The 26892-nt window shown below is 37.1% G+C and overlaps 1 protein-coding gene across 6 annotated transcripts in view; it reads right to left on the bottom strand.

Annotated features, from left to right (window-relative positions):
• The window catches only part of CHRM3 (cholinergic receptor muscarinic 3), a 268811-nt gene that overhangs the window by 8297 nt on the left and 233622 nt on the right, over positions 1-26892 (bottom strand). Inside the window, exon 1 of one of the 6 annotated variants that reach the window (XM_069852364.1) lies at positions 7469-7552. The exons of 4 other annotated variants lie outside the window; for them this stretch is intronic. In XM_069852364.1, the coding sequence (XP_069708465.1) occupies positions 7469-7539 (71 nt within the window). In that variant the 5' untranslated portion in view covers positions 7540-7552. Of the gene's footprint in view, positions 1-2739; positions 2782-7468; positions 7553-26892 lie in introns of those variants that run through there. One more of the 6 variants, XM_069852366.1, reaches the window with a different exon arrangement.

Genomic DNA, 26892 nt, shown 5'->3' with positions numbered 1-26892 from the left:
GATTACATATACCTATTTTTCAAATCATGCACAGTGAGTTTTTTCTCCAAACACAAAAAAAGAAATTTAAAATCTTGAAATTAATAAAAAAATATTAATAGGTAAGTATTCACACTAGCATTCACATTTTTATATTTATAATATATCTGCTCATATAACTTGCAGCTAGTGTAGCACAAGATATAGTATTCCTTACAAAGTGATAACAGGAAGCACAGTGTAATTATCAGTGAACAAGACCTCAGATTTCCCATGGCTTAGTTATACTGATGATTAAATATATTACACTCAATACAGTTTTGCATCTTTGTAGAATGAGAATACAGCAATGTGGAAATCAATCCCATTGAGAAATATCCTGGCCAGTTGTTTTACCTGTTCACAGTAGAGACAGACAAATAACTGATATACTTATATACTTGTATGTATATGTGCACATAAGAATATATACATACAAATAAGTCACATAAAATGTGACAGAAGTATGCGTAGATGTATCTACAGATGAAAGTTTATGTATTTATTTACAGATATATATACACACACGTGCATATATGCATACGTGTATACACACACATTTAGCTGCAGATATATATATACATACTTCTGTCACATTATTCCAAATACTGTTACAAGAAAACACTGTATCTTTCACTAATTAGATAGCAACTTGATATAGACAAATCTCAAACATATCCCACAACACTTCGACCCACACTCTTCCATTTCCATCCATGAAGATATTTTGCTTATGCTTACTAAAATTAGTCACAGTTAGTGTCAGCACTTTAAAACTGCTTTTGTTATTAATGAATTAGATTTGCTTAGTATTTGCTGAGTGTGTTGCATGCTGTTAGCATGAGCAAACTAGGAACTTATTTTTTCGTACGTGATTAGAGAACCTCGTGCACAGCACCAAGCTTCCTGACCCATATCTTCCTTGCTGCCCTACAGTCAGCAGAAGGGACTATCCCTCCCAGAGAAGAGGGGATGCTAACTCAGGTGTTCCTGCTGGGGTGCATAAGGATGTCACACTGGGAGCACCTAAGACTGCACACCTAAGCCAGCCGAGTAATTCAGTATCTAAAGCTGAGCCTTGGGAATAGTGTCTTATATGTCCTAATATTGCCAACTAGCTTTCACCAAACATCTGCCATCTCCTTCACCTGGACTGAGGCTTATATTCATACCACCCAGCTGTTCATGCAGCATCCACTATGGGCCTTTCTTAATTATAATGTGTTTGCTTCCATCATATTTGCTGTTCCAAATGCTTTACTTCATGTAGTATGAACTCTTCACTGAGGGTTTTTTCTATTATGATAGATATTTAACTTTGAACGCTAATTTTTTTAAATGGCTGGTTATTTCAGTGGAAACATCAGCTTATTTGCACAGCTACAAAAGGAAGAATAAATACTGTGTTACCATAGTCCAGAGACAAGCTTCAGAAATGAGCTGCTAATTTCAGCTGGGATATGGCCAAAGGGCAGTGATGGTTTATCAGGTGTAGCAGCAGCAGACTTCCTGAATGAATGGTACTTTTCTTTCTTGAGCATGTGCACTTTGCGGTTATTGTCTGAACAACTTACACAGTCTTGCTTAATTAAGATTACAATAAATATTTTCTATCAGCTTGAATGGTTAAAAATACAAGGTCTGTTCTTATTAAGAGAGGACACAATTTAAATTCCAGGCACCTTATTTTTCAGAGAGTTCTATTAAAATTACATTTTGTCAGTCTAATTGATATTGGAGGAACTGGACAGGTGATCCAAATCATAGTCAGAATTACAGGATAGTGAGAGTTTTACTCAATTGAGCAACCTACTGTCTTTAATGATGTGTATTGCAGATATCTGTGGACAGGAAGGTTTGGCTGAAGGGTTGGTTAGTATGCTGAATTTAAACATGAAATTAGATTGAAATGAAAGAAGAACACCAACCATTTAATGATCTCATTTATGTATGAAGGGTGTATATTTTAACCTTTGAGTAAAAAACTATCCATCTTAGAGAATTCATTTCAATATATTATGCATACATTTTTTACATAGTATTGCTTAATATTTTCTTATTTATTATGATCTAAAAAACAAAATAATGATCTAAAATTTCACTATGCACTCAGCTATCTCTTTACAAAGCACTGTCCATTGACTCCACAGATAATTCTCCCACATATTAAAATGTTAACCATGTGAAATAAAGTAATGGTAATTCTTACACTTATCTATATTGTCCTCCTAGATGCAGTTGAATTCTAGAATACCTTGAATAAGAATGGAAAAATATGTGCCTAGATAGCAAGAATAAAAATTTCAAGCCTTCTAAGTGCATTTCTTCTCTTTTTCTAAAACAGCATTCTTTAATAAAATAATCACGTTTGAGGAAATTAATAACAAGACTAGCTCATTACACAAGCTTGATAAAAACAAGTATTTTTTTAGTAACCCTTGCTTGCATTTCAAATCCATATTAAATGTGACTATTAGCCTTTAAGAACCTTTACAGGGAACAGACTTTATTAGCAGACCTCTTTACAATCTTTAATGAACCTGCTTTGAAACAAAGTAATCAATTGATTATGCTACAAAAATAAATACATTTTTACTTTTAGCATTTGTTTATTGAGGCAATATACCACCAGAGAAAACTGGAAAATGCTACAAACATTTTTCAGCTATCAAAGACAACAGAAAGCCAGGACACTGAGCTTTAAAGAAGCTCACCTGACACCTGACACCTGACACACTCTTCTAAACTTCCTTTGTCTGCAAAACCAAAACGAAATGACAAAATGCTGTCAGGCCTTGATACCAGAAAACTGAAAATATTGTTCTCTGGAAATCCTTTCCATGAGAGGAAAATAAGCAACCCGAACTAAAATATAAATAAAACCTCAGACCATAGGGGTTTTTTGCCTTTTCAAATACTATGCATTTGTTCTTGGAAAAGTAATTTCATTTTATGTCAACTTCAAGCTGAATCTCAGATATTTTTAGACAAATGCCACTGAATGCAAATAAGCCCCACTTTGTAATTTACTTATGGAAAATAACAAAAAGTGTTTGTGTTCACATCAAGGTCTAGCAAAGAGCTATCAAAGCCTCCTGTCCAGACATCATGTTTATCGGGTGTCAGATCTTGTTATATGAAAGATCTTTAACACAAAAATTTAAATGTGTTACATAACATGAGTTTAAAGTTCTCACAAGTCTGAGCGAATCCTAAAATATTATAATTTGTACCTTTGCTGACCACTATATTTTATACTCTAACTATAGCATTGCATGAAGGTGCTAAAAATGCAGAGCACTTACTATAGCTTTTGTTGATGATGGATTGTTTGGCAATTTTACATAAGATGCAATAAAGTGGCTTGAACAATGTTAGGAAGCACTCTATTAAGGGAAATTTATTGTTATTGGCTTTGGTGACTGAAATATTATTCCTGTCTACTGCAGTAAAACCAACACTCCCACACTGGACAGATGGTTTACTTAAAAACCTAAAGGAAAATAAAAACGCAGTTGAGAGGTTCAGCTTTAGGTAGAAAATGCAAAGAAGAAGCTAAAAAAACTAATGAAATCTATGCAGATACTTGGATACTGGAACTATTTATAATGAAAAAGAAACTTTATGAGAGAAACTTTGGGCCAGTGTTATATTTTTAATCACATTGCTTATTTGTTCTAGATAACGCTCCAATACATGCAAGCATAGTAATATTTTAAAGCATTTCAGTTTGGTTCCAAGTGGAAATCAGCACAGTTGGTCAGAAAATAACATTTTCAGTGTGTTTGTTTATTTAATTGTATTATAGAATGTAAATTCCTAACACTTGAGATTAGAGAACATCCTTTCATCCTGATAATTTAATCAAAGCATAGAAGAATATGAAGCCTGCCAGTAATTTCTAAAGAAATGGATCTATTGCTGAGGAGGTGAAGAACTGTGTGTGGCCCTTTTTTTAATACAGTTGTAAAGAAAATGCAATGATATAGTTGAAACTGAATATTTTTTACCTTAATGGAACATCTTGGTAGGAAATTTGATGGAAAGGGAAAATGTTTTGTTTCAATGTGCCACTGGAAATATTTGTATAAATAGTATCTTTCATTATTCATTTGTCTATTTTAAGTCAATCCTTCCATCTGTTTAAAAGTGTCATTTAATACCCACTAGGTGGCACAATAGCTATTCAGAAGCAAAAATCTCGATTTCACAACAAAATCATAGCTAGACTTTCATAAAGCCTAAATCTCATAGGTGGAAATTACAACTAAATTATATCTACTCAACAGCTGACAACATCTAAAAGAAATGTAGGTCATCCAAATATTGGTCTGAATCAAACTAATAGCCAATTAGCGGCTAGCGGCAACTGCATTTAGTGTTATGGCCTAACTTAACTTCTTTTTTTCCTGGAACAGACAGATCTGAAAGTCTCAGTGAAAATCAGTAACTTGATCAAAATGGCCCATTCCAAACTCCAAGCCCTGTACATATGTTGCCAGTCTCTTGGAAATCAATAGTAGCAGGCACTGTGGATTTTAATCCATGTCAGCAATTGTTCTTTATTCAGATACAGACAAGTAATTAAATAATCCAATGCTATTATCTTTTGTAGGGTTTGTTTGTAGGGTTGGGGGTTTTTTTTTGTTTGGGGTTTTTTTTCCTTTTGAGTTTGCTTTTCTGAGTTACACAGCAAGATAAATGGAGACACGCCCAATGAAAATAGTCCTGACAGAGAGGGAGAAGGTGCTAATGAAAAATTTATTTTGAGCTATCCTACATAAATGCCTGTTAGTAACCCTTGTGGCAGGGTCCTCTTCCTACTAACATTTCACTAGGTTGCTATATATATTTGTTGCTTTAATATCTGCATCTTCCGTCTACTTGAAATATATCCCAAGAGTCTGAAGGTTTTCAACTAGTCTTATAAACACATTGACAATGATGTGATTTTATTGAATGTGCAAAATGGACCTGCCCCAGCAATTAGTCACAATTGCACATCACAGCATGTGTTTCTTTAAGACCTTCTTGCCTTGTAGCTGTAAAGGAGGCACAAGGCTAAGGATGAAAAAGGATGGACTCGTAGTTAAGCGAGTTAAATGTAGAACACAAGTGTATTCCTAATTTGGTCACAGGGTTTCCACACACTACAGGAGGAGTGACTTAGGCAGATCTTTAAAATAATACCACCTTACCTTGAAAGGATACTTCAAAGCTGAATTTAGTAATGCACAGACATTCCTCAACTCTTGTAATATGCAATTTTGCAAAATGAACCATCTTGAACTATATATTTGCAGGTTTTCACCTGCATACCTCTAAAATGTTAAAATCATTCCATCAACAAAAAGGGCCATTTTTAAATTCAGAAACAATATATTCATACCTCACTTCAAGTACTCATTTTCTAGCTAACATACTCATTGTACTCTGCACTCCTGCTTGCTGTTTCTGACGATTCATGCATTCTGACATGGTAAGTAGAAAGACAGGGAGATATAATTATATTAGCTGTAAAGGTTGCTGTCTCAGTAACAGGATCTTGCTTCTAAAATAAGAAGGCAAAATGGACTCATTAATGTTTGCATTTGCTCATTCAAGCCTATAAAACCCGCATTTTACAAATTCACTAAAGGGTAGGAAAATTTTAAAAATTACTTAAAATTAGGACTCCTAGGTAAATTACAAGGAAAATATTTCTCCCTGCTATGATAGAGCTGCTCAAATGGAATATGTTACTTCCAGAAAGCAAGAGGAAAGGAAGAAGAAAGAGAATACGCACCCAGAAAAAATATCTCCTGCCCTGAAAGGTCAGAGGAATTCTAATGCTTAAACTAAGAATAGAGATGCACACTGTATGTGGTTTCACCAAGCTTTATTGCCCCCCAAAAGAAGCATTAATGTGTCATTAAGTGTTAAGCATTTCCTTCCATTCATCTGCCTTTATCTTCCAGCTGCCCTGCTTTTATGCTTTGGTTTGCCACTGACCTGTACTTTCAGGTTGCTGTGGGTCTATCTGACCACTTATTTTTCAGCACCAGAAAAGTATTCCCTATTTGGTAGCAATTCAGGAGAGCATTTTGTTTGTTGTTTTTTTAACCTTTCTTGGCAGTCCTATAGTGACACCTGTGGGTAAAAGCTCATAGGACTAAGAAGTCTTAATTAGGTAAGTATCTGCCTATGGACAGACTCTAGATGAGGTAAATGGATTTTGGATTTCTGCTGGTGGGCATCAAAGCAAAAGAGAAATGGAAACTCCAGTTGCTGCCCTGCACTACCCTCCCATTTCTTTCAGGATGAAAGGTTTACCGTAGAAGGGCTAGTATAGGCTCCAACACTTGTTCACCAGCGTGACCTGAGCAACAGATCCCAGAGGTGTTTTAAATTCAGTATTCCCAGTGTGCAGGACTTGTGACCTGGTTCCCTGTGTTCTGTGACCTGGTTCCCTGTGTTCAGAGAGAAACTTGTACTGTAGTGTCACTGTATTGTCCTAAAGGAGCTGCACTGTGGGCCAGGGGATGTACTTTTGACAGGAAGGAGTACAGCTGGAATTTGCACCCTGGGCTGGGGTACTTGGAGAAAAGTGAACAATTAGCATAAACTCTATGTGCTTGTAATGCCTGTGTGTTAAAAGCTCTTGGAGCCCTGCATAAAATTTAGCTGTACAAACAACAGCAATTTGGATAAAGATAAGAGGAACATGGATTCTAAGGAATGACAGAAGATAAAACAACTTGAATAAGTAAAGCATGGCAAAAAGATTATTATGCAATCTGATAACTCCTTATGGGAACCTGAAGTCAGCATGGAAAGCAGGGAGGGCATGCAGGCAATCAACCTTTTTGGTATAAAGGTTCTTGTGTCTCAAAGTAGGAACAAAATCACTTGAAATAAAAAGATATTTCCATCAGTTGGAGCAGATATTCTCTGACATCAGTCCTCCTTCTTCTCATGGTAGACCTCACAGCTTACTCTGTAAGAAAGTGAAGCTATTAGAACTGCAGATGTGGTCAGAAGAGGAGTCCGGGTATGCTGGAGTGAAGATGTCAAGAATAGGTGGTGCTTGAACCACTCTTCTAGAGAAATAAGCATGTTCAGTGAGGAATTATTCAAAATTAAGCAATAAAAATAACAGATTGAGAGCTGCAGGAAAAAATGTCCCTATCGTAAAGAACTTATATTTTTGTTTGGCACAGCAGAAAACCAAATTTAAGTAGGAGGAAGGGAAGAACAAGGGTTCTGTTATTATCTAATATCAGCTATTTTCAGAGCAAGACCTGTGCACAGAGTTGTTTTCGCATCTATTTTAAACAAATCAATATCTTATTTATCATATGTGTGTCAGGAAAAGTGTCATGACTTTAGTGAAGGAAGAAGACACATTGCCTCCCAGACTTTCAGGAAACCCACACCTTACATTAAATAAATAAAATAAAAGATCCCTCACCCATTTACTTTAGTTTTATACCATTTCAGCTGAGCCTGAGATCTGATCGCAGATGCTTGGTATGGTAGCATGAAGAACAGAGCTAAAAAGAGAATCAGGTTTCCAAAGAGACTAGGCGTAGCAGAGGAGCCAGTGAGTCAGTGTTGCGAGGTGAGGCCAGGTGATGGCAGGTAAACATTCAAGCGTTTGAGTAAAGTCCTTCTTCCTGCCACTTCAGCTGCTGCAGAAGAAGTGTCTGAGACAATCCACTGTGATTCCTCCCTGCTTGCATGGCATCTACCTGATTCAGTGTCATTTTATGAAAGAAAGGAGGCGGGGAAGATTCAACAAAGCAACAAGGCATTAAAAATTATGGGTGAGGAAATGAAAAGCAATTTGTTCCCAGGCCTATCCTCGCATCAGCGAAGTGCTGTAGCAGAAGAATAGCCCAGATAAGCAGTAGCCCATCTGATATACTGATCCCCTCGGTGATAGCAGCAAGCAGTTAACAGACCCTGTCTGGTGCTGGCTGCTGGGAGCCCCAACAGCTCCTTGGTACTTGGGAGGCAGCACTCACTGAAAGGGGGTGTACGGTATATTAATAAATCCATGGGAACAAGCAAAATGCACTGCATGGATTTATCTGTATGAACCTGAAATATGGGGGGAAAGGGCACAAGGAAGAAAACTGAAGCTGGCTCCGCAAGCAGATCTGTGCTGAAATATGAAGACAGACTGTCCACATTCTGACTGGTTTCTTTATCTTTTCTCTGTAAGTGACATTCATATCTTAGTGATGACTAATAATTTTCATGGGTCAGGCCAGAAGTGATACACAAAGCATTTAACCATGTTATTATGAAAGTGAACATGTGGATATTTTGTTAATATTTTATATTGGTTATATTATGAGTTTAACCCTGTCCAGACTGTGTCAAAATTATAAGCTTTCAAAGAAGATACATTGGGACAAGTTCATTCATATAAGGAAGAAGTATTGTTTTCCCTTATAACACAGAAAGACTAATTTGAATTTAACAGTATATTGAATTTGAATTGAGTATTTGAATTCAACAGTATATTGGCCAGAGGGGCCAAACAATGACATGGTGGTGCATAACATCCAGGAACAATGTTTAAGGGGGTTTCGAAGATGAGGCAGTTTGGTATCCCTTTCGTGTTCTCAGGTGGATCCATAATCACTGGTTATTGGCTCCTTTCACAGACCAAATACTCAACATCAGATAAACCTCAGCTTCTTAGCCAAAATGTTTCAGGAGACACAAAACTGGAATTTTTATAAAAGCAATGTTAACAATTCTGAACAGACCGTTAAGAGTGGTCTCTAAATACAATTGTACAATAATGTCCATTACTTAGCATAGTTAAAACATGCATTTTTCATTAATTTATTTATATTTTAAATGTGCATTTGGTCTACATTAGGTGAGAACCAACTATCATGTTTATGAGTACTGCTGGTAGTGACAAACTCCATTGTACCAGGTTTGAAACTCTATATGGAGGAAAAACTAAGGTACATCAGCCCAGGTATAATGGCATCCGAGGGTGCTTTTATTATTTTCTTTGCATCTACAACACTGAGTATGAAGGATTTAACTGAATTACTCTGTCATTAATACAGCACACAGCAAAATTTTCTACATTTTTTTTCTGCATTGTGAATTTATCATCAAAATAATCAAAATGGTACTGGCTTCTCCTGCCATTGTCAATATCGTGTTCCAAAAATAACACTCTAATCAATTGCTTAATGAAAATTAAAGAATTGGGGTACCTACTCATCACTGAAAAATCCCATTGACTTTGAATAGGTATTTAACATCCACTGTCTCTAGCTTTTTCAAACATCCTACAGCAAACATGGTAACAGAGATTCACATTTCTACTGAAGTTAGTGATAAAGTATAAGTTCATACAGTAATTCCAAGATCTTGAAGGAAGCAATATTAATTTAATTATTGACACTTAGTAATATTAATTGTTGCCAGAGAACTGGTAAGACTTTCAAAAGGCAAAATGTATCCACGAGGGATAGTTCTGAATCACAGTCACTCTACTGTGTATTAATATTTACTGTAGCTTTTGAAATGGAGACGAGTGCTTAAATCTCATGAAAGTCTGTTTTGATCTGAGCCTGCTTTTCCAAATATGTTTCCTCATCAATCTCTTTCACTAGTCTTTATTGCTGTTTCATGATGTTTCCAGCTGAAAATATATCTGTACAGTCAGTATCCTCCAAGCTCCATTTTATCAGCAAATAAAAATAAACTGTGACTCTTCAGGATTCATGTAAATCTATCAATATTCCCGTGCTGGCTGTGCTTTCAACTGCAAGAGAAATGTTCCAGGTCTGCAGCTGCAGCATATTAAAACTCAGAAATGAGGGTTCTGATGGCACTCGCACATTTTTGCCCTTTCATCTGTCCTTTATCACTCATTTACTAACAGGAGGAAGTGACTTTTCCTGCCAAGGTAGAGGTAAATTGTGTCAGACAAGGGCAAAAAGAAAGATTCATTAAGTGTACCAGAGGAAACAATTTCTGATGTGCAAAGTGTCAGCAGAAATAAGAGTTTCTACTGTTTCACTCCCACGACCTTATTCAAAAAGGCAAAATAAACTGCATAGCCTTTTGCTATTAGAAATAATTTTCAAATTATAGGACATAGATGAGTCAACTTTTCATTAAGGCCCCTCTACTCATCAACACTTGTTTTTCCTTTCGTAAAAAAGTGTAAAAGCTATTCTCAGAAGTAAAAATAAAAAGGTGTGTTCTACTTGTAAAAATGTGAGAGTTGGGAAATAATAAATGCTGATATAATTGGAAATATTGTCCTTAATTCCAATGCTACAAGATTTCACGCTGAGTTTATTCCAACACATTTTGTTTGTAATTTCAACTAATTTCTTTCCATTTGAGTAATTCAGGCTTCTTACCCCTCTTATTCTGTAATGTAAAAAAAAAAATAAATAAAAATTAAGCCTGCCATATTTGGCTACTGGAGAAAGACAAACTGGAGACATGAATACATATGCAGATATGCTGACATGGGCAAAGGGAAGTTTACCTGGAAATGGGGTCACACCTCATCCCTAGAAGGAAGAAAGAGAGAGAAGGGAAATGCAAGATATTTAAAGCTCCAGTCATAATATAGTTTCTAGTACAGGAGAGTTTCAAGAAATAATGGGGATATGGCTTACAGGGAGTCAATGGTCAGAGATACAGGGCTTTTGTACCTTGTATAGCACACAAAATCTCTAGAGCTAATACCATGTTTACCAACCCTTGTTACCCAAAGGAGGTGAAAGGCTGGGATTTTACTATCTGTGTGTATGAAAAAAACCCAGGTATGAGAAGCCAACGAGGCAGGGTCTCAGGTTTGTGATTTCCTGAATGCTAACTTCACTGTGCTTTCAGCTGACTGTGATTTATCCAGGTGCACTACTGAGGTCTGGATGCTATGTAGTTAACTTCACACTAACAGCCCTCACAATACAGCAGGTCAGAGTTCACTTGAGACTGGAGAGAAAAACAGCACTGCTAACAAAATGTATGGTAATAACTGATATGCAGGCACACAGAACAAGATTCTGGGATGCTTCATTTGAGCAGTAAATGGAGGACAAATCCATGTAGCTTTCCCTTTACTACCCTTTCCTTTTACTATATACAGTGCATTTTCTTGACTACTTCAAGTAGTTGGCCATCTCCCAGACTGATTCATATCCATATTAAGACCTTCAATAATAACTGTTTTTCAAAAGAAATCCACATTGATATAAAATAGGAATGTCTTATTGCAGACCTAGAGAATCTACAAAAATAATGTCTCCATTAGAAGTTTTCTTCAAGGCAGATTTTTTCCATTGAGCAATTTTCTTTGTAACGTCCATTAAATTTCAAACAACAGAATTAAAATGCAAGCAAATTCATATCACTTAATTGTCTAGTAAGTGCATATTAGAAGTGGATGGCAACCAGAGTCTTCTTTCTTTGGGAATTAGGAAGTTACTTTTCATCTTCTAACATATCAAGGCGCTTCCAAATAACTCACCATTTTGGTTCCCTTGAAGTTGTAAAAAACGGTCCATAAGTCAACACTTCCCAATAAAAAGATCCATTCAAACATCTTCCCCTAAATATACTTAAAAGTCCCTTGTGTGTGTATGTACACACACAGATGTAATGCTGCATGGTTAGAGAAGTCAGTAGGCTACACTGCGCTCTGTTCTTAATGAGAGTCACTGGTGTGTCATTCTATAAGTCACATTAATTCCTCATTTTTATAAATGGGTATAAAATTAATGTACCTAATTATGATGTCCAAGTCCCAATGGAATTATTCCCTAAGATATATTTACACTTCTGGAAGAAAACTCCTTAAAGCTAAAAGTAAATAGCTAATAGCTATTTAATTTGACCTTTTCCTTAAAGCCAGGTAAATATCAAACTTTGGTTTGCATGTCTAGATGAAATTTGATTTGAGAAATCCAAGTGGAATAGAGATACTTTCACACCTCTTGAGCAGTGATATCTTGCCTGATTAGAACAGCCACTCAACAAGACTTCAATTCTACTCCCTTTGCTTATGTTCAGAAGCGTGGATATGGACAGTGAAAGAAAACTTAGTGGGGAAATTCACATAATTCAGTGTTGCAAGAAGTTGCCATCATTTGGATTAATAAATCAGTACTTATCAGTTCAATTTTATGGGACTTTGCAAGATCTCTCTATATGTGTCTGTTGTTAACCAATAAAGCCTGAAATTTAATCTGCAAAGGGTTTTGCATGGGAGACTCACTGGCTCTGTGTACAGGCAGCCCTGTGTGTTGAGAGTCTTCCTGCACTGACTCTTCAGTCCTTATTAAGTTTCTATTAGACTACTAGAATTCTTGAGTTTCAGGCTGCTATGCACTATCATGCTTTTAATAGTTTTGGACTTATGCTTTTAAATAACAAACAATCTTTATTTCTTTTTAATAATTTTGTTCTTCTGTTTGCCATAAGATCTGCACCCTAATCTCTTCTAAATATACATAAACTTGGGAGATTCCTTATAGCTGTGTTAATATGACTTTTCTGCAAATTTGTCTTGACCTCTCATTTTTCTCCCAGCTTATTTCCATCCGTGCAAAACAGGAATAAAAACCTACTGTTCTTATTGGTGATTTATTCTAATAACTTACAGATGTAAATAAGTCCATAAAGTGTAAAGTAGCAAAGATGGATTATTTTTCATCTGTCACTTTTCTGCAAAAATGATATTAAGCCTGTCTCAGAGTAAATGAAGGACAGCATTTATGCCTTCATTCAAAATGCACTCAACAGGAAACAATATGCTTGCATGTATGGAAGTGTTTGCTTCCCTACAAGTTTAGAATCGTAGCTTACAGAATGGATTCTGAAAATTCATTAACAAACTGCATACAAGATAAAATGCAAAAACTGTTTGCTATATTTTCCACATTTAACTACCCAGCAGGAAAATAATGATCTGCAAGCTTGTTATTTCCTATATGCCTGGGTGATATTTGACCTTCTGTGCATGCCAAGAGTTGAGTGAATGCGAGATATACATAACAACATTAACTTTATTCTTTTTTTCTTAAACGAATAGGTAGCATATATCCACTAGCTTTTTTGCCGTCAGAGAATGATGAGGACACCTAGTCATGTAGCAAAAAGAATTGCTTGAGAGTTGTTTTCCACACATTTTTGTCATACATGCAGGATTCCCACAGATTTTTATACCTGTAGTCATTCTTAATAGCACTTTTTGAAGCTTGTGATACATCTTCCTTCAGCAACAGTTTGGAAAATTATTATTGACAACTGATCTACTAGATTAGTATTCAAATTACCACAAAATGTTATATTATGCCATAAGCTGCCATAGAATAAGGTTTCACTGGAGATCAAACCAAACCATATCAAAGCAAATCAAGCCAAACCAATGTACAAATCAGAGCTGTGGTGACAAACCCATAAAACTTTCAAGACTTTACGGGGGAGCACAATTGTTTGTCAACTGTCTGATGTAAATGTGAGAATGGATGAGATAATCTATGACATGACACTGACTTGTGATTCTAACTAAAACATGTTTTTCATTCAGAAAAGCATTTAAGTAAATTCTTCATGCATATGTGTTCTTAAATCCAGTTAAATCTGCTATACACTTAACGTGCCTAGATGCCTATGTTTGTAGAAAGTATGTTTCCCCTAGAGACCACCCATGGTCATGACTGATAAGTTCAAAAAATAAAGCAACCTGGATGTAATGTTATGCAGTTTTAGAACTAAACAAAAGTTAATTTGATCGACATGTTGGTTTTATTCAGGTGCTTTTAAGATTCCAAGGAAATAAATCCTGCTGATGCTCCATTTTACATTGACATCCATCAGAGTGTGTTTATATATTGTGCTTTGTAAAATATTGGGAATTTATTATATAATAAAAGCTTCTAACAGCAGGGTATAACATACCCATTATTTCACTACCTATTAATATTTGGACTTTACAGAAACATGCTAACCCACACACCAAAATGGTAAAACCCCCCAGTGAATTAGTAATATATATTGTTCATAACCCGATATATTTCCACCAGCCTATGGAACAACTGATCCCAATCTCATTCAACAGATTTTATGGGGTTTTTATTCCTGTACAAGACTACTTGATGGCAGTTTGCTCTAAACAGCAAATTGAAGATCTCCTGAAGCATATACAGCTGCTGCTTACAGAGCACTGCATGAATCCTAGTGGAGGATCTCCTTAGCCATTGCATGGTTGCAGGATGACAAGATATATCAAACAGAAAATTCAGCAAATCATATAGAATGAATGGTTGCTTTCTCAAATACCACAAAAAACCTCTCCCTCATAATTTCAGTAGCTTATCTGCAAGATATTGGTCCCAAATGTACAATGCAATTGATATTTGATTAAATAAACCCCTTGAATTTAAAGGAAGTCTGGTTGCTTCCAGACCTTAGTGTGGAAATGGTTTTTCTCTGACTTCCAATATTTCTTATTTCTACTGAAGCTTTTTAGAATCTACAGTCTCATTTACATACAATTTTCTGATTGATGGCAGAGCTCCAAAGTGGTGCTTTATGAACTATGGAAAAATACTGGCTACATCTAAAGACAGTTGTCATTTTCTTAGCTTAGTCAATGTAGATTTGGTTTCCAGGTATCCCTGAGGCCATAATTAATGAATGTCTTTAGGCAAAGGGAGGACAAAATGCACCTGGACTTCTGAAAATGTAGTCTAACAAACAACTTCCCAGTTGCAGTTTTTCCCAGTATTCTTCATGAAACTGCAGAAAGAGTATATGGACTTTTCAGTGTAAAAATAGTATAAAAGTATGACTTTGAGCAGAGAAAGTTTTGAGGAAGACTCATTTTGTAGAATGGTTGCAATGGCCAGTATAGACCATGCGTAAAACTGGGGATGTGAAAAACCCTAATTTTGTTTAGATGAACTGTTCATTTTTAGGCTGGCATGAGAACCCAATAGTTCAAATTCAGAAGCTGTTTCTTTTGTTGTTTGTTTTTTTTTTAAATTTGGAATCCAAGCGAGTTTTCATTTAGATAATGTAGAAAAATTATATCAGTGTCAAAATATTTTACTTTAATAATGCCATAAATTCTTTTAAGTATTTAAATTTTAAAAGTATCAGTAGTTAATTAATTAGTAGTCTACATAATGCATTTAGACTCTTTCAGATCTAAAGTTTCAGTAGAATTGCTATATTCCAGAGTAAGTCTTCCATTTCCTAAAAAACATGTTTAGCAGTGGGAACTCCAGTATCTGAAGCTTTCTGGCCAGCTCTATCTGTAAGGCTTACAGACGTGAAGTTATCTGTTACTGTTCTGAGGTGCAGACACAGTCTCATTAAGGATGTGCAATGTAGAGTTTCTCTGAGTCTCTTTTTTAAAAGGCCTTGTATGAAGCATCAGATATTTTTCCTTCAAGGACTCTTGAAGTGCTGACCTAAAAGGCTTTGCATGAGGCTCAGGAAAACAAACTCAATGAAAAGAAGACAGTGGGTCTCCCTTGGTCCACTAAATAGTATATATGCCCAAAGTAAAGGATTGATTCAATACCGCTTATTTTTGATTCATCTGAAGAATTAGAAGAACAATCACCAAATGAATTAAAATTAAATTAAAGGAATTAAAGGAAAATAAACAAATCTCTGATGTCATATACAAGAGTAAACCATCATAGACAATATCGGGGTGCTGTCCAAAGCTAGAATCAGATATAAGGTTATGCTAATTATAAATGTATGTTTTTAGAAACCGTTAATGTCTGGTATATGGCATTCAAGTATAGTCCTACAGCTACAACTACAGCTACTCACATCATTTTCATTTGCATTATAATTAAAACTAAAGCTTTCAAATCTCAGAAAATTTTTGGAGATGAAGTTTTTCCAAAGTCCTAAGTTTTGGGGGCATGAATTCATCAACTTTTAAAAAGAAAGAAGTTAAAGTGATAATTTCAAGGCTAGCCTTCCAATACTTCCAAAAGAGGCAATTTTGGAAAAACCCATATGGGTTTTTAAGAAGGGAGGGAGTGGTCACATTTGACGTTCTGACACTGCTGAGAGTCAGGTCAACCATTTAGTCTAGTACTCAACATATTTTTTTTCTAGTTCTGACAGTGCTTATATGACTTTGCAACTGAGTTCATCATGATATAATTTTCAAAGGTGGCCAGGCTGGTTTTCACCCTGAGCCATTGACTACTGTATATGAAAAGTGTTTAGAAGTCAAAAATATCAAAAGCAAAGCTGTCCCATAGTGAACATCAAACTACAGTCTCATAAACTTTGTTTTAAGATCTTGGCTTTCAACTGATTTGTGCCTCTGAGTAGGAAAAAAAAAAGCATTTATTTAACTGGCAAGGCTATTCTGAACCACAGCTAATTATTTAAAAGCAAATCGAGTCTTTGTAATTGATTTTACATTTCCTAAACTCTCAAAGAATTGCTCATTTGTCTTTAATTTTTTACTGTCTTTAAACACTGCAAACTACTCTTTCCAAGCAAACTTAAAATATAGTTCACCTTCTGCAATGAAGCAATGCGTTACATGACTAACCTTTTAAAGTAAGCTAATGCTGCAAATATTGTGGCAGGGGTTTTTTTGACAGAACACATTTCCTACCAAGGGCAATCATTGAGGTCCTTGAATTCCCTACTCACCCATACATGTCAACCTTCTCAGTTTGATAGCTCATGGTGTTGGAGCTCTGCTTTGTATCCAGGAGGAAACCTTTTCCTCACACTGCCACATTTCTGTTACCCCACTGCTGCAAGCCAACCCTACCCTGGTGTTTGGCCACCTCTATTTGTGGCAGGCAGGCAGCCCAAAGGTGTTCCCTTGCGGCTGCTGAGTCACAGAAATAGGGACCTGAAGTGAAATGAACACATCTTTTTCTACAGGATGAAGGTGTAACTCTGGCATGTTCTGGAACATATTTTGGACCTCTAAGCACAGCTGTGCAGATGCCAGTGCTGAAGCAATATGAGTCTTTTTGCTAGTAGGAAGGGGCACAAGGGGGACAAACACAACCACACTCATGCCAGCAGTGCCTAGCCCTGCTTCCACCACCTGGAAGAAAATGACTGGAAAGCATCAGATTTAGGCAGTCTTATACTCAGGCAGGATTTGGATCCATCTGAAATGGTACTGGAAGTTTGTCAGAGCAGAGTCAGTTACAACTGACTCTGGTTGATTATGTATACACGTGTCTTTTTTTTTTTTTCTTAAGAATTCTTTCATTTTAGGTTTAGTATCTAAGTTTAAATTAATGAGAATCAATTTACTCAGTATATTTGAAATGTTGAACATGTGTTACTCACCTAGCAATTTATTTTGAAGCCTGATCTTGCACATTCACAGAATCACACAGAATCACAGAATAACCAGGTTGGAAGAGACCCACCGGATCATCGAGTCCAACCATTCCTATCAAACACTAAACCATATCCCTCAGCACCTCGTCCACCTGTGCCTTAAACACCTCCAGGGAAGGTGACTCAATCACCTCCCTGGGCAGCCTGTTCCACTGCCCAATGACCCTTTCTGTAAAGAATTTTTTCCTAATGTCCAGCCTAAACCTCCCCTGGCGGACCTTGAGGCCATTCCCTCTTGTCCTGTCCCCTGTCACTTGGAAGAAGAGGCCAGCACCCTCCTCTCTACAACCTCCTTTCAGGTAGTTGTAGAGAGCAATGAGGTCACCCCTCAGCCTCCTCTTCTCCAGGCTAAACAACCCCAGCTGTCTCAGCCGCTCCTCATAAGGCCTGTTCTCCAGCCCCTTCACCAGCTTTGTTGCTCTTCTCTGGACTCGTTCCAGAGCCTCAGCATCCTTCTTGTGGTGAGGGGCCCAGAACTGAACACAGGATTCGAGAAGCGGTCTCACCAGTGCCGAGTACAGAAGGAGGATAACCTCCCTGGACCTGCTGGTCACGCCGTTTCTGATACAAGCCAAGATGCCATTTGCCTTCTTGGCCACCTGGGCACACTGCTGGCTCATATTCAGTCGGTTGTCAACCAACACCCCCAGGTCCCTCTCCTCCAGGCAGCTTTCTAGACAGACTTCTCCTAGTCTGTAGCACGGCATAGGGTTGTTGTGCCCCAAGTGCAGGACCCGGCATTTGGCCTTGTTAAACCTCATGCCATTGGACTCAGCCCAGTGGTCCAGCCTGTTCAGATCTCTTTGCAGAGCTTCTCTACCCTCCAGCAGATCGACACTTCCACCCAGCTTAGTGTCGTCTGCAAACTTGCTAAGGGTGCACTCGATGCCTTCATCCAGGTCATTGATGAAGACATTGAACAGGGCTGGACCCAGCACTGAGCCCTGGGGAACCCCACTTGTCACTGGCCTCCAGCTGGATTTCACACCATTTCCCACCACTCTCTGGGCCCGGCCATCCAACCAGTTTTCCACCCAGGAGAGTGTGCGCCTGTCCAGGCCAGAGGCTGACAGTTTCTCAAGCAGAATGCTGTGAAAAACTGTGTCAAAGGCTTTACTGAAGTCCAGGAAGACCACATCCACAGCCTTCCCCTCATCCAGTAGCCGAGTCACTTTGTCATAGAAGGCGATCAGGTTAGTTTGGCAAGACCTGCCTTTTGTGAACCCATGTTGACTGGGCCTGATCACCCAGTTCTCTTGCATGTGCTTCATGATAGCCCTCAAGATCACCTGCTCCATGACTTTCCCTGGCACTGAGGTCAGACTGACAGGCCTGTAGTTCCCTGGGTCCTCCCTGCGACCCTTTTTGTAGATGGGTCTACATTAAAGTTTTTAAAAGTGCCAGACCAACAACAGAAAAAACTACTCATTGCACCCACTCCCTTAGTTCACGGACTTCGTGAAACAAACTTTGGTACATTATCAGTCCATAATTTTTAAAAAACTTTTTTAAATCTAAACCAGCTTTTTCTGAAGCAACGAGAGGAGACATTCCAGTGTAAACCATGTTCCTCTGCCAAACTTTATCTTTCACTTTTACAATTTGGCAGTAAATACATACAAAACACCTTGATCCTTGCCAGAGATCAATTTACGCCTTTATACAAATACACACACACTCTCCAACTTACTTAAACAAATAGGTTTGGGAAAGTTAAAAGTGCATCATAACAATAGCAAAGACAGGACAGTTTAATGTATTGATTATGGGAGTTATTACTCCTGATGCCACTATAATGTATATGTGCATTAACAGAGACTTCTGGAAAGATTGCCTCTTTTCTCTTGAACTGCTGCTAATGGCAGTTTATCATTAGGGACTAATGAAACAAGGCTGGGCATATCAGGTAGGAGTGAAGACATGGATGTGAGTCTATGTGTGTGCATATACACAAACACATCCAACTCTTCTAGAATGTCTTCTTAGTGATTATGGAATATTCATGGAACTAGAATAGAATGGTTATCAGCTTTTTAATGCCATAATTGTCTTGTATGTTTATATACATCACATTTTGATTTTTACAGCCATTTATCATAAGATGTGTGAAATGGGAATTAAGTAGGAATAGAAATTGAGGATTCCAGAGATCTATTACATGTTGTCATCCAACAACAACTATTCTGTGAGCAACACAACCACAAAATATACATACCAGTTAGTTTCTACTACAGCATTTATTAGTTTCCTGTGTCTTTAAGTGAGTGGAATAAATTCTTTGGACATGTGTGCTTTTCTGTAGTGCACAGCTGTCTCCCCTTCTAAGGAGGCAGGCTGCATTGAGACTCCTTACTTGCTCACTGGAATATTATTCCAAGAGCATCCTCCACTCAGGCACTAGAAGTCCATTGTCTGTAGAGAAACAACTGTTTTTTCTCCACTTGTCACTTTTGAAGAGATTTTCACAGCAATGATGTTGCACATACCTGACTCGGAGAGAGCAGCAGCTGGAACTGCATCTCTCTGGACAAATAGTGAGGGAGCAGCTTTTGACCATTTCTGTCCTTTCTGCCTTGAGCACCCTTGCCAGATTAGTAACAATCTAACCTTGAGCATAATTTCAGCAGTTCTGAGGAATCATAGAATCACAGTATGATTTACATTGGATAAGACCTTCAAGATCATCTACTCAAACCCTTAACCTAATACGGCCAAGCTCAGCACTAAAGCACGTGCCTAAGCACCATATCTACACAACTTTTAAATACCTCCAGGGATGGTGACTACACCACTTCCCTGGGCACCATGTTCCAATTCTTAACAACAGTAAAGCATTTTTTCCTAACACCTAGTCTAAAACTTCCATGGCAAGGAGGAGGGAGGAATTTACATCCTGAAATTTCTCCTTCATATCTATGCTTGCACTTGCCTGGGGACAAGTGTTACGGCACTAGCTGTAGTGCACTAAGTAGAACCTGTAATTCCCAGATACCTACTACTTTGAATGAACTTAGGAGGTAGGCTGGGGTAGATTTCTCACTATTTTCTTTCATGGTTACTAATTTAGCTGATGAGAATTTTCTAGATAGTAGTAAAGAACCAATATACAAAGGCTAGAGGATTCCTATTCCCTTTACAGTGTCAAATGCTAAGGATATTTGATGGAAGCTAATAAACCAAGCAACAATAGAAATGCTGAGGGTAGCCTGCCCCCTTTGCTTGAACACACCTCTTGGTTTGCTATCAGTTTCTCAATTTACTTTTTCCTCTGCCTCTGTATCTCCATCTGAGATCCCTGAGGCCTCTTTAGCAGGACCTCTGAAGCTTCTCAGATCTTTTCCAACCATGCAGGCTTGCACACAGGATTCCCTGACACAAAAAGGAATCAGCCATATGTGGCAAGTTTGGCAGATTTCTGCTGCTAAGAGTTCCCTCATACAGACGTAACTGTCAGACTGCAATGTTTGTACAGGTAAGCAAAATGGCTGTTGGCAAGTGAAAATGACTATTGATATTTTACAAAATCCTAGGAAACAGTTCAATCAGCATATACTTTATATTTCTATCACAGTAGCAAGTATGATTCAACTTTTCCTGCAAATTCTGCTTGCAAAACCCAATGTCAGTTAAGCAACCAGAACCCACAAATAAGTGAAATGTCAACTCTCCTTTCCTGCAGGAATTTCTGACATTCTAATATTTAATTCTGGCCCCTCTTTACAAGTGGACTACAATGACTTACAGCACTTTCCATCTATACAAGAGAGTATTAAGCCACGTACTGTATCTGTAAGTTCCATTTTTAATTTCTAGCTAGGTACACCTGTCACAATATTCAGAGGCAAAAAACTTCCAGGATGCACTGAGTCCAGGAGAAAATGAAATTGACTTATGGCACATAAAGTAAAATCTACCTGAAAAACTAATATTGCTTTTTCAAACAGAATACTCCTAGAGAAAATTTGGATGCAAATATTTCTACTACTTTGTAATTATATTTTCTCAGAAAAAAAATAAATAAATCTGCATCTAAGTTTCTAGCCAGTCAGAATGCAATCTCAGTAAATATTTAAATATTTGAATTAGAATATTCTTGAATCCACCCAGGTATTTTTGCCTATTGTACATACAAAACACACACACTTAAAATACACATATCAAATTCAGTTTTCATGGATACTTGGACTTGGATTTCATCGCAAAACATGGTTCACTAGAAATACTAAAGTTCTTTAGTCTCATTTGTTAATGAATTGCAGTCCTGAAGGCTAGACAGCAAGTGAATTGTGGGCAATAGCTAAAATAATGAAACGAAAATGGATACTGAATCATTGCCAACAGACACTGCATTGGCTGCTTTCCTTTACCATATTTGTGCAAGAACAGTGGATAGCTCCTGCACACTACCAAACTGCTTCCCAGTAGCATCTTTTGGAAAACCCATTGGCACTGAGTATAAAAATTTACTATGCAAGTACCTGTGCAATTGTCTATGTGAAAAAATTGTTTACACAATTGATTTTGACTTCCCTAATGGGATACCATTTGCAAATCTAGGACTAAGAATACAGAAACAGAATATATATACAAAGAAAATGAGTGGAATAAAGTAGGAAAGAATTATAAATATCACTCTTCTGAGAAAGATATTCATGGTCATAATAATTTGAAATATTAACTAACCAAATTAACTTGATAGTTCATAATAAATTTTGGACAAGTTACAAAATAAATTGCTTTGGAGAGATATCATCTTTTGATGTTTTTCTTTCAATTTTGAATTAATCTCATTTTAGTAGTTGTTTAACAGATGAACTGAAAGCCTTACAAGCTGGAAGAGATTTCAGGCTGAAGGGTTCAAAATTGATTCTACAGCAGTTGATATCCTTAACACTTTAAGCTTACTTGAGAGCTATATGCCTTACAATGCTTCAACAGCAGTAATAGTATACGTTTCAGCAAAAGGAAAAAAGGAAATAGGAATAGGAGTCATTGAGTTTTGGCAAAGAGAGTGAGGAAAGATATAGTTTAAGCAAAATGGCAAGTACAGGAGAAACACTTACAAAGTTGAAGGGCACCAAGTAGTTTTGGAAATTGTATCAGAATCATTGAGATGCTATTATTCTCACAGGTTGTGCCTATATTGTCAAAGAAATTATTCTTAGCTAGGAAGTACAAGTGTCTTAGGAATATTGTACAGGCTGACCGTGGGGGTGGAAAAATCACAGTGTAGCTCCAAGAAAGGGAGGATTATATACAGTGTTATAAGAAGAGTACACAAATTTATATAAGCAGGAATGAAGATTTACTGGCATCAGGAACTATCAGCCTTCAGGATGCATCTGAACTTCTGTAGGAAGTTCTTACAATACTAAACTGGCAAACAAGTGAAACTGACTAAAACAGAAAAGTGATGTAAGGAGGATACTCCTATCAGCAAGGAGATGAGCCAAAGGGTCCAAAAAGTTTCAGCTGTCTACAATTTTTACAAGTACACGAAAATGTGTAGCTTTTGAATTTAATCTGAGAGTTTATTTATTTGGCATTTAAGTATTTTGTGACGGAAGAATCCCATACTAGAGAAACGAAAGACTTATTCTCTGCTATTATAAACTCTGAGAACACATTTACCTTTCCAGATCAAATGTATGTGCACCAGGAACAACTACAATGGGAAAAGCTCACTTCACAACATTCACATCTGAAACTTAATAAAAATGTGACCACAGGTTTTAAAGTTTTCATCTTCTGAAGGTGTGTTAGCTACAATAAAAAAGATTTACAGCATCTTTTGACACATGAATCACCTTTTTGTGCCCTTTTGTGCTTGTAGGATCTTGCCAGTTTTTAGTTTCCATGAAAAAATACTTTTCCTCCTTTATTTTTTTAGAGTCAATTATGGTCTGCATGCAATCACGCAAAAAGTTCTAATAACAGTAATTTGAATAATTGTTCCCACCATTGATAACTTACTTCTTATGGACTCCATCTAGCATAAAAATTCTTGTTGCTTAGAAAGCTAGAGATGCAGCCTGTACCACAGGATGATCAGGCTGAAACACAGAGCTCAACAAAGAAGATAATGAAAGCTACAGCACTTCTGTAATGGGAGTGATTAATAATCTCTTAATCCCATGGTCCCACAAATTTTTTATTCTGAGACTGCCCTTTCCTCTTAACTGGGGCTGAACAGCACAGCTGCTGTGCAAACCTCAGGGAAGCATTCCGAAAATGTATATAAATTTACCTGGCTGGTGGAAGTGGGAAGTTACAGAAAACAAGTCTCTGCCACAGTCTGATAACCAGGAGAGAGTGAGAGGTGAAGATGTTAGCTCAATAAGACAGAGATAATGTTCATCGCACTTCAGTGAAGTGCAAGAGTGTGAGCGGCAGAGTCACAGCACTGCAGGTGGTGGCTCATTGTGCTCCTGCTGTTAGGGCCACACATCAGTCAGCTGGTCAGCAGGAGGCTTGTGAAAGAGTGGAAACTCTGCCTTTGCATCAGTTCAGTCAAATGACAACCCTCATGTCACAATGGAATACACAAATAAAAACAGTAATACTGGGCAATGTAGCTCAGTTATAATGTCTCTTGTGAATATTAGAAGTACGAATTACGTGGACAGGACCCTCATCAAAGAAGTGATTCCATGACTGGAAACAAACTGCTCATAATACACTTGTTTCTAAACACTACAGAGCTAAATTTGGAAACTAAGAAGGAAATGTGTTGGGCGTCAAGGTAAAGCCTCTATTGTGTTTTCTATGTGAAAAATACACATTCTGGAAATAGATAATTGCACTAATGACTCATTTTAAATAAAGTACCTTCATCCTTTAAAAACTGCAACAAACGAGATTTCCTATATTAGTTGTACTCGCAGACAAAATTCTCAGCATCTGTTACTCCCTCGCTTATACCTGCCCTTCTCCCAGTATTAGAAGTGTGACATTATAGTGTATAATTTTATCTCTAATAACAGTTGTTAAGAGTAAAATAATAGATATCATTAATAAAAATATTTATTCCTTTTTTCCCACTGTGTTTCTTCTCACTATATACAAACCAATAATCACAAACATATCTGCAAATCCACTTTTTACTTTGGAAGCTGTATACTGAAGGCTTAACATCCATGACCAAATCCTTATAAATGTTTTCTTCTCTGCAGAAAGAATTTTTTTTTTTCATTTGTGACAATCTTTCATGTCAGTTTGTTTAAAAACTTTGATCTTAGACATTCTTGACACTTTTTCTCCACAGAGTAAAAATGGATTTATTCTACTGAAATGACATGCTTCTTTTATCCTTGTGTATAAACAAACTGCCTAATTGTGAATATCCTTCTAAAAAAAAGGTTGAGATAAAAAATCCCCTGCAGGAATAAATTACAAGAGCAAGCTATCCACAAAAAGGAGAAAAATAAAAACTGAAAGACCTTGCTGTAAACAGTGATGGCTGTAGAAAAGTAGAAGTTGCTTGTTGATAAAAAAATGTTCAATGCTGTTACATTTCTGATGATCTCTGTTGAAGAAGACTATTTAAAAATATTTTCTTTTTATTTTAAAGTTTATTGGCAAAACAAAGAAAAAGGAATGTATTTTGCTCACTGCCAATGGTGTAGGGTGTTAAACAGTACACAGGTTAGTCTCTAGGGTTATGTTTATTTTTTTTCAAAAACAGCAAGAGTGAAAATATATTATAAAGTATATACATAAATTAATTACTTTTAAGACATCAGCTGGCATTGCCACATGGTAGCCTAACCTGTAATGGAAAAAATCATGATAAGCAGACTGACTAGATGACATTTATTTCCAGAGATTTACCAGGGAATGAAATGTGATGTGAGCTTGTTGTGAATGTTGGCTTGTATCTAAGGGTAGTTGTCGGTTACTTGTGAGTTCAAATGTAATCCGTATGATTTGGATCTGCAACATTTCCTGAAGTATAGTCAAACATCTCACTGGATTTTCAGAAAGAAAAGCTGGAAACCACTGAGGCTCCCATCAAGACTGACTCACGACTACTCTGCAAATTACAGCCAGTTTCATTGACAATAAAAGATAAAATACATATTGTAAAATACTAAAATTCTACTTATTGCGGAAACATGTTAGAAGATACTAAGTTCATGACTTATCTCAGAAAGGTATTAGGAAAGCAAGAAAAGGTCTTCAGGACATGAAATGCATCAGGAAAAAGCTCACATCTTACTATCTCACGTGAACCTGTTGTATGATTTTTTTAGCTTTGAACATTCATGACTGAGTGCTTCCTATGCTTCGTCCTGCAGTCCGCTCCACCCAAACACCCTGTAGTATGTGGGACACCATGTGAATGAAGGAAGCTGTCAGTTTTTCCCTTGGGGCTAATTGTCTTCCCTATGCAGTCTCTTTCTGTGAGCCAAGGCTGTATAAAGTATTTTAGAAGTCCACAATGCCTCAGAATAACACAAATACATGTGCCCAACAGACATTAAATTGCCATTCAAGTGGACATGGCATCAGCACATATTTCACAAAACTGCAAGGAGCAAGTGGTAATTTTCCATCTGTGAATGTTGTTGATACAGCAGCAATAAGCCTGGCATCCAGGCCCAGATCTACACTGTGGCTACCCAACAGCAAAGAAAATAAAAGGAGATGCTGCTTAATTAATTAACAGTGCTGCAGAATTTCAGGCCATTACAGTGTCTCCAGCCAGTGTCAGACATGCACATTCTGCACTGATTTGTATTGTTTCAGGACATCCATCCATCCATCCATCCATCCGTCCATCCATCCATCCATCCGTCCATCCATCCATCCATATATATATATACACACACGTATATCCAATGCCGAACCACAGACAGAATAACAGAGGTGCCACATTCGGATAACAGTAGTATCTTACCTACAAAAGTTGGTAAATGCACAGGAAGTGAAGAATTATGAAATTCCATCACAGTATTAAACAAAAAATCTAAAATTTCAATGCATATATTTTCTCAGTCATTGCCAAGGTTTTCAGGGAAAAAGAAATATAAGAAGCTTAGACAGCTTTGTGAGAGAAAACAAAACAAGTGAAACATTTCTTCTAGTCTTAACGAAATAAATTAGATTTATGTGGTTACTAAATATATCCTGTAACACCCACAGTGGACACAACCCTCAGTGTTACTATTAAATTTGCACAAAGTCTCTGTACTGGGCACCATAAACCATATTCTTTATAACAGATAATACTAGCAATTGTTCAGTTATGAGATGCAGATGGATTTGGCTTGGTATACGGTTTTCTGAAAGGGACTTGAATTCAAACACTAAATGTGTTTTCTGGCTATTTCAGTATATAACTGATGGTAGCACATCGTATTTAGTATGGCTTGTTAGATTTTCTGGTTGACAGCTGTACTCAGAAGTGGGCTAAAGGCTTTTTACTAGTGTATGCAAAAAAGGTTATGAGAAAGCTGCCGGGGGTGAGGGACAGGAAATAGTTAA

The sequence above is a fragment of the Phaenicophaeus curvirostris genome, chromosome 2 (assembly GCF_032191515.1).
Source record: "Phaenicophaeus curvirostris isolate KB17595 chromosome 2, BPBGC_Pcur_1.0, whole genome shotgun sequence".
NCBI lineage: Eukaryota > Metazoa > Chordata > Aves > Cuculiformes > Cuculidae > Phaenicophaeus > Phaenicophaeus curvirostris.
Note: the sequence above shows the minus strand (reverse complement) of the source record. Positions and strands in the feature narration are given on the sequence as shown.